The following is a 12,177-nucleotide window of genomic DNA, read 5'->3' on the forward strand; positions in this document are numbered from 1 at the left end:
AGGAGTTCAACCATGAGGACAATAACTCCATCAACCACAGCAGCTACAGAGCCTCCTAAAGCTCAACACCAGGGCTCAGGTGGGCTTCCTGGCAATGCTCTGCATGCTGCCCCACATCAGGGCTAAGAGGACACCGTGTCCCCAAGGATGCAGAAACTTTTGGCATCTGCGACTCCCCCAGTCCCAGATTCTACTCCACATGGCTCTCCTTTGGCTGGTTCTGACTTGTATACTTTTTCTACAATAAAACTCATTGTAAAGATACTATTTTCCTGAATTCTGTGAGTCATTCTAGTGAATTTTCGAAACTGAAGGTGGTTCTGGAAACCTCCAGACTCACAACTGGTGTCAGAAGTGGGGGCAGGACTGGGCATAGCGATTCATGCCTATAATCCCAGTACTTTGAGAAGCCAACGCAAGTGGATCGCTGGAGCCCAGTGGTTCAAAACCAGCCTGGGCAACATGGTGAAACCCTGTCTCTCCAAAAAACAAATAACAATAATAAATATTAGCTGGGCATGGTGGCATGCGCCTGTAGTCCCAGTTACTCTGGAGGCTGAGGTAGGAGGATCGTTTGAGTCTAGGATTTTGAGGCTGCAGTGAGCCATGAGTGTGCCACTACACTCCAGCCTGGACAGCAGAGTGAGACCCTGTCTTGGGGGGAAAAAAAAAGAAATGGGGCAGATGTGGCAGTCCGGAGGATTGTGCCCTTAACCTGGAGTCTGGCTGACTGCAGGCAGCCCTTAATCCACATAGTTTTGAAGAAACAGCCAATGAGAACCATTTTGTGTCTTGAGAACAGGGCAATGCCTTGTTCATCTGAGTACCTCACAAGATTTTGGGAAAAAATAGCCTTGTAAGTAAATGAATGAACAACCACATGAATAAGTGAGTAAAAAACCGATGTAAATAATTGACTGACACTTTCATTCTTATTCCCCATACCCTACATCCTTCCAACTGCCCCAACTCTAGCATTACAAAAAACAAAAGGAAAAAAGAACCTTCAGAAACAAAGAATCTTTAAGCAGTCTTCAGAAAAAAGATACTAACATCTAATGTACTGTTCAGATCACGAATTGGGGAAGAGGGTCAGGTGCCACAGGACAGAGGTGTCAAGGGTAGTGGGAAACACTAAGTGCTGACCACACACACTGCATCAGGCCTGTCCAGAAATGCCCCCAGCCCAGATATCAGGCACTCTGACACGTGTCCCTGCCTGTCAAGCCTGTGGCCCCACTTTCATCCCTGGGCTCACATGGATCTGGAAGCCATAGTTTCTCTGAACTGGATACTCCGTGACATCGTAACATGTAGACAAGTCAATTTCCCCATCCAAGTCGGCTGCCTGCAGAGAGAAATGAGAATGTCTTGAGATTTTTAGGAAGCAGAATCAACGCCTAGGTGAGCAAATTTCCGTAAGTGATTTCCTACACTGACATTTTTTTTTTTTTTTTTTTTTGAGACGGAGTCTAGCTCTGTCGCCCAGGCTGGAGTGCAGTGGCCAGATCTCAGCTCACTGCAAGCTCCGCCTCCCGGGTTTACACCATTCTCCTGGCTCAGCCTCCCGAGTAGCTGGGACTACAGGCGCCTGCCACCTCGCCCGGCTAGTTTTTTGTATTTTTTTAGTAGAGACGGGGTTTCACCGTGTTAACCAGGATGGTCTCGATCTCCTGACCTTGTGATCCGCCCGTCTCGGCCTCCCAAAGTGCTGGGATTACAGGCTTGAGCCACCGCGCCCGGCCCCTTATTTTTAATAGTATACACATTGACAAGTGAGGATACTGTCTATCCTACTACTGTATGACCCAGGCCCCTCCCTGGGTGCAACCACACCACCATTTGTCCCTATATCTAGCCAAAGATAGTCCACACCAGTGGTCCTCAAACATGCTGCTGTTGAAATCCTTTCACACTCTTAAAAACTGGGGACCCTAGAAGAGTTTCTGTTACGTGGATTTCATCTATTGATGGTATTTACCATGTTAGAATTAAAATGTAAATATTTTACTATTCTTAAATTAAAAATATTTAAATATATTTTAATGTATTTAAATATATAAAATGCATATTTTATATATTTAATGTATTTAATGTATTTTAATGTATTTTTTATATCCTCTGGACTGCCACATCTGCCCCCATTTCTTTTTTTTTCCCCCAAGACAGGGTCTCACTCTGCTGTCCAGGCTGGAGTGTAGTGGCACACTCATGGCTCACGGCAGCCTCGAAATCCTAGACTCAAATGTATATATTTAATGTATTTAAATATATAAAATATGTATTTAAATACATATGAAAAAATATACTAATAGAAATGAAAAATTCAAATATATTTGTTCATTTGAGGATAACATAAACTCATTTTAAAGTAAAAATTTGATTAATCAGTGATAAGAGTCACACGGCTTTGAACTTTTGCAAATCTCTCTAACAACGGTCTTCAGAAAGGACAGCTGGATTCTTATTTCTTAATTCCATCTGTTCAATACAGGAAGGTTTTTTCTTTTTTGAGATGGGGTCTTGCTCTGTCACTCAGGCTGAAGTGCAGTGACATGATTTCGGCTCACTGCAACCTCTGCCTCCTGGGTTCAAGGGATTCTCTTGCCTCAGTCTCCCAAGTAGCTGGGACTACAGATGACCACCACCATGCCTGGCTAATTTTTGTATTTTTAGTAGAGACAGGGTTTCACCATGTTGGCTAGGCTGGTCTCAAACACCTGACCTCAGGTGATCCGCCTGCCTCGGCCTCCAAACTGCTGGGATTACAGGCGTGAGCCACTGTAAGAAGGTGAAGGAGCAGCAGAAGTTACTAATTTTATGAAGCCTCAATCTTTAAATGCCCTTCACCAGACAATAAAGGAAGTATTTTAATAGCTTTTTCAAGTAGTTGTGGCTGTTCTTTGACTAGTAGGCTCTTAAAGGTTAACTGCAATGTGGTATCTGAGTTTCTGCCAATGAACTCTCTGTTCTGTGTTACATTAAAACCCATGCATGCCCATGCATGCTTTTGTAACATGTGGTATTGGTCACATGGAAAATATTAAGTTATGCATAGCTTCCAATTGTCTACACATTTCATTATGCAAGATCAAAATATCGCCTTTGCTAATACCACCACCTATTTCATCAGGAGAGTGTAAGTAAACAGAAGTTCACGATGGTGAATACAAACTTTCCCAAGTTCTAATTTTTGGTTAGAAGCTCAAATTATATCACCAGCAACAAACTCTGTCAGTTGTTTTCCTTAGAGGAATGAGCTAACTTGGTTCATTTTCATGAAAATATATGCCAAACACACAAAATGAATGACTACAGTTTTGCCTACTAGTTGTTTTTCAAGTAAACATGGTGCTCCACAAAGAAGCTGCTAGTTCAGCTGGCAACTCAAACAATCACGAGTCCTTTCCACGAGAAAGCCTGCATACTCTGGTATGCAGCCAGGTGATGCTTACTTTCCATTTCAAATCACAGAATATTAAAAAGATGGGCATTTAAAGATTGCGGCTTCATAAAATTAGTAACTTCTGCTGCTCCTTCAAGGACCTTTATTTATTTTAAAACCATTATTTATTTAAAATGTATGGCAGTGAAGAAGCCAGTGACCACTGGTCCAGCCTGCTGTTGCAGCTGGGGCTGTGCCAAGTACTAGTGGCTTTACCTCCCGTTGCTTTTGCACCATCAGTGCAGATGGCCACATGCAAAAAAAAAGTCAATGATATCTTAATATTATAAATTATTTTAACCATCACTGCTCTCCTGAAAGGGCCTCAGGGACCCCCAGAGGTCTATAGATCACACTCGGAAGTGCTCTTCTATGCACACACAACCAAACACTTACACAGGCTCCTTACTTCCCCAACGCTGGACACCACCAGAGGCCCACCGCCCACACTCTCCTACCCCTACTTCTTATCACTACCGCCTTTTCCCCTTCAGTCTGTAAAGATTGGCTCAGAGTATTTAATACATACTCTAGCCCTTAATGATGGGTATTTAGGCTCTTTCCAATCATCTGGCTATTACAAACGTGTGGGAATGACTAACCTGAAACACAGACGTTTTTCCGCATGTGTGAGTATATCTGAGGGATTCCTGGAGTGGAACTACTGGGGAAAAGGCAAAAGAGACTTGCCAAACTGTTTAGAAGAGGTTATTTTTATTTGTAGGTGAAGCCTCTTCTAGTTGGTCTTTGACCACAGAATCAGGACTGTCAAGGGGCCCAACAAAGCTCATCTATCATATGCTGTCTTTGTCCAGAAGGCAGGGCACAAGACGTAGTTCAATTCTTCCAACTCCATTTACCATGAAATCTCTTCGTGGAAAAAACAAAAGTTTTCATCCTGAGTTTTCAAATTTCAGTGTTTTTCAAAGAACAGAGAAAACAAAAGCTGCCTGAATCCACTCACTGGGCGCTCAATTCAGGGCCTTGACGAAGCCCGGCATCACAGCCAGAAAAATGATCACAAGGACAAAGGCTGGTCTTGTGCTCACCTTCCCACCAGGTCAGGACTGGGAAACCCAAGAGGGCAACATGGATACACCTACAGCAAGGGAACACCACCGAAGGGCATCGTCCTTAGAAGTGGGGACATTAGCCCAAGGGGAAGCAGATCTACTAGCCCCAGATGCCGCCTGGACCCCCCTCCAGCTGTCTCCACAGCAGAGGCAAAGCCCAGACACTCACCTCCTCAGCCACCGAATCCCTGTAGTATCTCAGGCTTTGATCGGCCAGGACAAACCAGTGTTTCTTCCACTAAGGGGGAAGAAAAGAAAAATGACTGAATTACCAACTCCTATAACAGCACACTTGCCACTCCATGGCGATGCGCAGCCAGAGCCTGTGGGACCCATCCAGAGCACAGGGAAAGCAGGGGACAGGCTGGCGCCTCCTTGACAGCACATAGAGGACTCCGCTGGGACTGCAGGCAGCCATGCGCTCACTCCCTCAGGACGCTCACTAAGCTGCGACCCTCCAGTGAAGAGGCAGCACAGATAGCTGAGCAGGCCTTGGCTGTGGGCTCTACGACCAGTAGTGTGGCTGGTGGCCAGGCCGTGAGGTCCTCCATAACTACAGAGGCTGCAGACAACAAGCTGGGCCCATCAGAACAGAAAGGTGGCTGTGAAATGGCATCTCCACCTGCAGGTGGCAACCCACAAGCCAAGGCCATGTGGCCCCCTAACCAGCAGGGGTAACTAACCAGCTAGAGACCAAGTCTTCACTGTGAGCAGTAAGGAGGGGAACTTGAGTCTTCATGCCAGGCCAAGGGCATTTGATATGGAGGAGAAAGAAAGAGAATGTCTTGGGATAGCAGCTCAGGAAGCAGGAAGGGAGTGCGGATGGGCTGGGCATCAGGGCCTCTTAGGTAAGGACCCAGCAGACTTCATGCCTCCTTGGGAGGCCTGGCCTTCCAGCTCATGGCACAGGGTCAAGGTGGGCTGGCAGGTCCAGCCTCAGATGGCTCTTCCTGCTTGAGTCTGATGGCAAGAATGTACCATGTTTGCTCCTTCCAGGGCTAACACTGCCACTGCAGCTGAGGGGTCTCGGGCATGAGAGTCCTGCAGTGCTAGGCTACTGTCTACTTGGCTGGCTTGCATGGAAACACAAGCCAATCTCACAGCCAGAGACTTTCTTTGCCCTTGGGGAAGCCAGGCCTCTGAAGAACTTTTAGGAAAGATTACCAGGTAGGGGCTAGTGTTACAAGGCATCCCTAGGGCCTGAGGCCAAGATTCCCTTGCCATCAGCAGACAGGCCTACAGAGCGCCCCTCCAGAGCACCTCCGACTGCAGAAATGAAGGCTGCGTGCCTGCACTTCTAGGAGCAGATGGGAGTCTCAGTCACAGCCCTGGTCCGTGAGACAAGGGGCATGGAGGAGGAAGGCATGGAGCCAGCACTCGCGGACTGGCTGGGGACAAGGCCAGCTCACCCTCACCCTGCCCCCAGACCCCTCAGGGGCCATGGCAACCCTGTACACTCACCTGGCCGTCCTCATACTGCTTAGTCAGCCAGCCTTTCTTGAAATTCAGCAGGTCGGGCTGAGAAAGGGAGAAAAAAGAACAGCTCAGAGGAAACTCCTCTAGTGTCATGAGTGTCTGATGGGGCCAGTATTTCTGTCCAGATGAGGCAGGTACCAGGAAAGGGGTTTCTCCACCTGCCAGACAAGCCTGTGCAGCCCCCTCACCCTGGTGGGTGCTGCCCGCAACCCGCCTTCTGTAGGTGCGCGCGACCTTGAGGAAGGAGATGCTGGGCTTGGCAGGCTGGCAGGAGAGAAGGTATGGTCTCATTGCCCTGTGAGCGGTGTGGGCTCCGGCCTGTACAGGGCCCACTGCACAGGGCCTATCTGGGGGGCAGAAAACAAGCCCAGATGAAGAGTTACAGAACATTTTATTTGAAGGGAAACATCTGCAGGGAAGGCTGAAAGGAGAATTGATTCAAAAGTTCTTGCAGAAGCCACAGGAAGCCTGGGAAACAGAGACGTGCGGTGTTGAGGAAGCAGCAGCTGCAGCCCCGCTGAGACCCTCAGGCCATTTCTCCACCAGGAACAGGCTTGACCTGTATTCCCCACAACAAGCAGGATGGCAGACAGGTGGACAGCGCCCAGGCAAAGGGCTCTGTCCTTCCTTCACCTGTGCCACCCAGACACACCTGGGCCCTGAAGAACAGCCTGAGAGAGCACTGCCACCTACAGCCCACCTGGCTGGCCCCACAGAGACATGAGTCACTCCACCTCTGGTCCCAGGTGCTGTCTTTTCTACAGCCATCTGAGCAGAAACCAGCTTTGGTGTCTTTTTGTATTATTCCAAGGAGTGACAGTGAGAATAGGCAAGAATTGTCACAACAGCTACCAGGACAAAGCATTCTGGGAGCCTCTGCTCAGAACCCTGTCTCTGCGGAGTGAGGGAGGAACCACAGTTGGCTGCTGCCTAGGTCTGGCTAAGGCTGACCCAGATAGATAAGAAGTCCCTCTACAGAGCCCTGTTTCAACCCCAACATCCTGCCAAGCTGTGCAACTGTCCTTGCCGCCAGAGTCAGTTGAGGCACCCAATCAAAAGCAACACTATGAAATTAGGACACCCTACCCCAAGTGACCCTTAAATAGGGAGGTCCTCTCCTGCATGTTTGTAGTTGCCACTGTGGCACAAGACCTGAGACGTGGGACTGCCACCTGCCCCTCTCTGACAGCCTGCTTAACTTGAAGATCTTTCTTTTTTTTGAGATGGAGCCTGGCTCTGTTGCCAGGCTGCAGTGCAGTGGCACAATCTCGGCTCACTGCAACCTCTGCCTCCCAGGTTCAAGCGATTCTCCTGCCTCAGCCTCTCGAATAGCTGGGACTACAGGCACACGACACCATGCCCAGCTAATTTTTGTATTTTTAGTAGAGACAGGGTTACACCACGTTGGCCAGGATGGTCTCGATCTCCTGACCTTGTGATCTGACTGCCTTGGCCTCCCAAAGTACTGGGATTACAGGCGTGAGCCACCGCACTTGGCCTAGCTTGCGGATCTTTAACAAAAACTTGTAACTTCCATATCATGGTTGTGCCACTGAAGTCAAGCCTGCAATCTGACCCCAATGGCAAGGCCTGTGCAGGTGGGTTCCCTGGTGGTGCTTTCTGCTGCGGACAGGAACTCCCAGATAAGTTAACAGAGAAATAACGGGTTTTGTTTGAGACACCTGAAGCAAAACCCAGACTGAAGGAGAAACCCAAACCCTACTCCTCTTCACACTCCATATTACACATCAATCTGTGGTTGGGAGCCCCCAAGCCCTGGGGCAGGCAGCAAGGAGACAAGAGGCAGTGAGCAGGCCCCAGGCTCCCCTGGAGGCTGAAGACCGAACGGGGAAGAGCTGGGTCAGCATGCTGAGCTGGCCTTGCTCCTGTACCCTGACCACTCCTTCCACACCTCTGCTGTCACAGCTCTGAGGCCCATGGAGGACCCGGTGCAAGGTCTGCTCTTCCACTTGAGGCATGACGCAGAGAACAAGACAAGCTCCAGCAAGACGTAGCCTCTGCCTCCGAAGTGCCACAGAAAGCAATGCCCAACGCCAGAGGAGCAGAGGGTCCCCACTGCAGCCCTGCCTCCTAGAGTCGGGAGTCTGCCTGGCCAAGGTGGCCTCCTCCGCAGGGCCTCCTCCCAGAGCTCAGGATGCCATGGAGCTCTTGGTTCTGCTGGGACCAGAAAAGGGAAGAAACACAGAATTTGCGTTCGACGGCCTGTGGGTTGGTGGGTGGGGGTGCTCACGGACACGAGGGCCTGTGCACAGAGGGACAGCTGGCGTGGACGCATAGACAGAAACAGACAGTGCCTCAGAGTGACAGAAGCAGAGGAGCACGGCCTCCGGAGGACACGGCGCCTGGGCTCACCGTCACGGAGGGCTCCGTGGACCTCCTGTCCAGTGACTTGGCTCTTCGGTGTGGAGACAGGGGGGAAGCCGAGGCGTCTGGGAGAGGAGCTGGGGGGGCTTCATTGGTGAAGTCCTGTGGCAGAGAGCAGCCGCCAGTCAGCGCAGCCCAGGGCAACACGGGCAGGTGAGGGACGAGCTGGTGCCGTCCACCCCTCCAAGAGCCGCCAGGGCCTTGCTCCTGGCGAGGGTCAGTGATCTGCCTAGCCCCCACAGCAAGTCTGCGGCAGGATCAGGACAGGACCCGGGTCCTGAGATGTCCTCGTTGATTGAGCAGCCTTTTCTTTTGGATTCCCAGTCACTGTCACTTTCCTGGCCCCACCCCATCCCCTAGCTTCTCTGAGCCACAAAAGGAAGAGCCCTGGGCTCTGTGGCAGCAGGTGGCAAGCCATGGGCCAGGCAGTGGGCACTAGGCACCTTGTGAACAAGAGAGAAGCCAGGAGAAGATGAGCTTGGACTTGGCCGGCTACAAAAGCAGCAGGCGGGTGCCCAGGAGGATTTCAGAAGCCGAGTCTACCTTGGGCTGAGTGGAGAAACGAAGAGTGCAGCTGTACTGAAAGAAAGAGTTAGGAAGGTATGACATTCAGCCTTGTTGCTGGGCTGCCTCAGAGAGGAAGAGAGTGATCCTAATTAAATCTGGGATCTAAAATGTGTGAGAATATCCTTCAGCAGAGATGGAGAAGGCTCTGATATGAAGCTGCAGGAGACAGGCCTGCCCTCGAGAAGGTCACTATGCAGAGGAGGCAGTCGGAGAGCAGAAGCCTGGCAGGAGCACAACCCAGGCCTGTGTGGAGGGGACTCGGCGCATGGGGTGCATGCTGACCCGCCCCCAAGCCACCCCTGAGGTGCTGCCTGGCCCCAGGAACTCACCCGCTTCCTAGGGAACGCCCTCTTCTCGCTGCGGCCCTGGCGTGTGTCGCTGGATGGCGAGGGCCCCACTGCATTGGTCTCCATGTGCTCTGCCTTCTCAATGTCCAAGGCCTCAAACTTTTCAATCACCTGAGACCTCCTGCAAGAGAAGACACAAGGCCCTGAGGTGGCAGTGAGGTGAGTTGTGAGGTGGCAGTGAGCCGACTCCTCCCATGCCCAGCCTGGCCTGGGCCTGATTTCGCTCAGGCTTGCACAGCACCGAGGTTGTCTAGACACGTGCTCAGCCAACCCGAGCTCCGCCTGCGCCCCTCCACGGCCCTCCCTCCCACCAGGCCTGCGCTTGCCCCTGCCCTCTGCCCCGCGCTGGAGGCCCCGCAGGCTCTGTGGTGTTGACCCACTCGGCATTCACACAGCTTGGCACCCAGCAGCCTCTCCTGAGCCACAGACATGATCAAAAGGCAACCACCACCTCAGAGGGCGGCCTCCATTCTCATTGCATCCCTCATGATCACAGTGAAGCCCCCACCCCAAAATTTAGCAAGAAAGAGGCCCAGGAATTAACATTGTTTCTGCCAACAGTAAAAGGAATCAAAGACCAAATTAAAACAAAAACAAAGCAGGCTGATTTCATGTGAGAGGGCTGGCGGCCTCCTCAGGCTGTCTACGGCTGGAGACGGAGCTGAGATGGGGGCGAAGCGGGTGGAGGAGGCGCAGCGCCACCCAGCGGCACAGCAGGAGAGCGCAGAGGCAAGACCTGAAAGAAAACAAGGCTGGGAAATGAATACACGGAAAAGCACTGCTTTTTCAAATCAAATAATGGTGAACCAAAAGTATTCAAAGAATTAAAGAAGCAAAAACCCAACATAATCACTGAAGAGGGAGAGAGACCATGATTGTCCTCCAGCTGCAAGAAGTCACCCTGGTGGGGTCAGAGGTGGGGGACATGCCCGCTGAGGCTCAGCTCACGGTGCCGGGCCTGTTCTCCTAGGGACACCTAAGTTACCTGGCGGGGAGGGTGTCACTAGTGCTCTGGACAAGAGGATAAGAACCCAGAGGAAGTGGGTGAAGGGCTTCCAAGCCTGGAAGCCTAATTATCTCCACAAGGAAAAGAGGAAACTAGATCAATTCCTGAGACCCCACCTCCCCCAAGAAGCCAGGTGCTTCTCAGGGAGGGCGAGGGAAAACCAGCCGCCTAAGATGTCTTCACCTCAGAGAGGAGGGCCCAGGGCTGGACTCTGAGGGCCCCGGGCTCTGCTTCCTCCCTGTGCTTAGACACAAAGTGTCTTCCTCAGCTCCCCTTCCTCCCTGTGCTTAGACACAAAGTGTCCTCCTCAGGAAAGAAGCCTGTGCCGTGCCAGCCTGCCAGAACCGGCAGCAGAGGCAGGCGCTGGGGTAGGGGAGCAGGAGAGGCCACGGCATTGTGAGAGCAGGAAGCTAAGGAAGCTGCTGGAGTTCCCGGGCACCCAGGGAAAGCTTGGTAAGTGCAGGCCAGGCGTCCACCACACTTGAGCCATTGTGGTGGGATCTTGGTGAGATTCAAGGCTCACCAACAGGCTTCAGTGCCGCCACTTCCCGGATGAGGGCTCCTCTGCCCAACACTGGGGCCTAGAAAGTCCCAGGAAAGCAGTGAGGAGCTGCTGGACTTGAACCCCATGCAAATCACATGCTGTGGTATTGTGGGGATCCAGACAGAGGAGTCATGGTGGAGAAGAGGAAAGGCACTTGCTACAGTTGCACTGCATGGGGGCCTGGGGAGATCCTGTAAGACCACAGGCTCAGGCACCGGCTGCCTTGATCTACTGGGCGAGGCAGAAAGTTATTACTTGGTGCCCTGGAAGCACTGGAGGTGCGACAGCAAGCACCTTACTGGTCAGCAGAGAAAACGGGGCCTGCACCCTGCAGCTCCAGGGTTCCCAGGACACTATGTGCTGTGCTGAGGGTAGAGGGGTTAGGGCTGCATGGGGAGCTGGCCTTGCTGCCAGTCACCAGGAGGCCAACCAGGACCACAGCTTCCCCCACTCAACAGCCAGAGGTGACTATCCAAGAAACACTCTGGACGTCAGAGGAATAGACACATCGAAGCCCAGAGCCAGTCAGGTTCAGATAGGCCTGCCTAGATGACTGTGGCTTGTCAAAAAACCAACCCCATAGTCCCAGCAGTCTGGCTCCTGGGCACACCTGTTGTGGCTGCCATTCCAGGAAGGTGTGGCCAATCTCTTGCCAATTTGGAGATTCTGCTCTAATCAACTAGGGGACAGGAATCCAACCAAGCACAGGGTGGGCTACTAGGGATCTAGTGAGCAGGCCTCGGAAAGCAACAGCAGCCAATCAGATGTCACCAGGGTCAGGAGAAAGGGATGCTGCAGTATTAGTATGCAGAACTGGCGGAGGGTGGGGCCAGCACCAGGTGAAAACCCATCCGTGTGGCAGTGCATGCAGAGTACAAAGCCCCCGAGACTGCACCTGTCCCAGGTGACAGGAGACAAGAACGAGTTCAAAAGGAGTCTCTCTAAGAAGAAGCCAAGCCAAGCAGGTGTGCTGAATGCTAATTCTGTGGTCTGGCGCTAAACCAGGACGTGGCTGATCCTGCTCTGGAGCCACCACGACACACAGCCTGCTTGCCAGCCAGCATGAAGCCTCCCCTGCCCACCCACTGGCCTCCTCCTCTCTCTAGCAAAACCCTTTACTTATATATTTTCTTAATTGCTTAAAAGAGCACCCTTGGCATCAGTCCTGGGTCACAGGATGGGAACAGGGACTTCCCGGCTGAGGCCCCACTGGGATCTGCACCAGCTATCCACTGTGAGAAGACACTTACTCCCGAGCCTCAGTTTTCACGTCTCATAGTAGCCTGATGAGTAGTAACAGGTCCTCATCAGGCTACTATGAAATGTTAAGGCAG

General features: G+C 51.7%; 1 protein-coding gene across 4 annotated transcripts in view; it reads right to left on the bottom strand.

The window, feature by feature from the left end:
* MPRIP (myosin phosphatase Rho interacting protein) overlaps positions 1-12,177 on the bottom strand; it is a 151,154-nt gene that overhangs the window by 41,458 nt on the left and 97,519 nt on the right. For all 4 annotated transcript variants that reach the window (XM_025361088.1, XM_025361089.1, XM_025361087.1 and 1 more), the window contains exons 8-12: positions 9,276-9,414; positions 8,368-8,481; positions 5,980-6,036; positions 4,688-4,756; positions 1,259-1,348 (exon numbers count right to left, since the gene is read on the bottom strand). In XM_025361088.1, the coding sequence (XP_025216873.1) occupies positions 1,259-1,348; positions 4,688-4,756; positions 5,980-6,036; positions 8,368-8,481; positions 9,276-9,414 (469 nt within the window). The remainder of the gene's footprint in view (positions 1-1,258; positions 1,349-4,687; positions 4,757-5,979; positions 6,037-8,367; positions 8,482-9,275; positions 9,415-12,177) is intronic.

The sequence above is a fragment of the Theropithecus gelada genome, chromosome 16 (assembly GCF_003255815.1).
Source record: "Theropithecus gelada isolate Dixy chromosome 16, Tgel_1.0, whole genome shotgun sequence".
Classification (NCBI taxonomy): domain Eukaryota; kingdom Metazoa; phylum Chordata; class Mammalia; order Primates; family Cercopithecidae; genus Theropithecus; species Theropithecus gelada.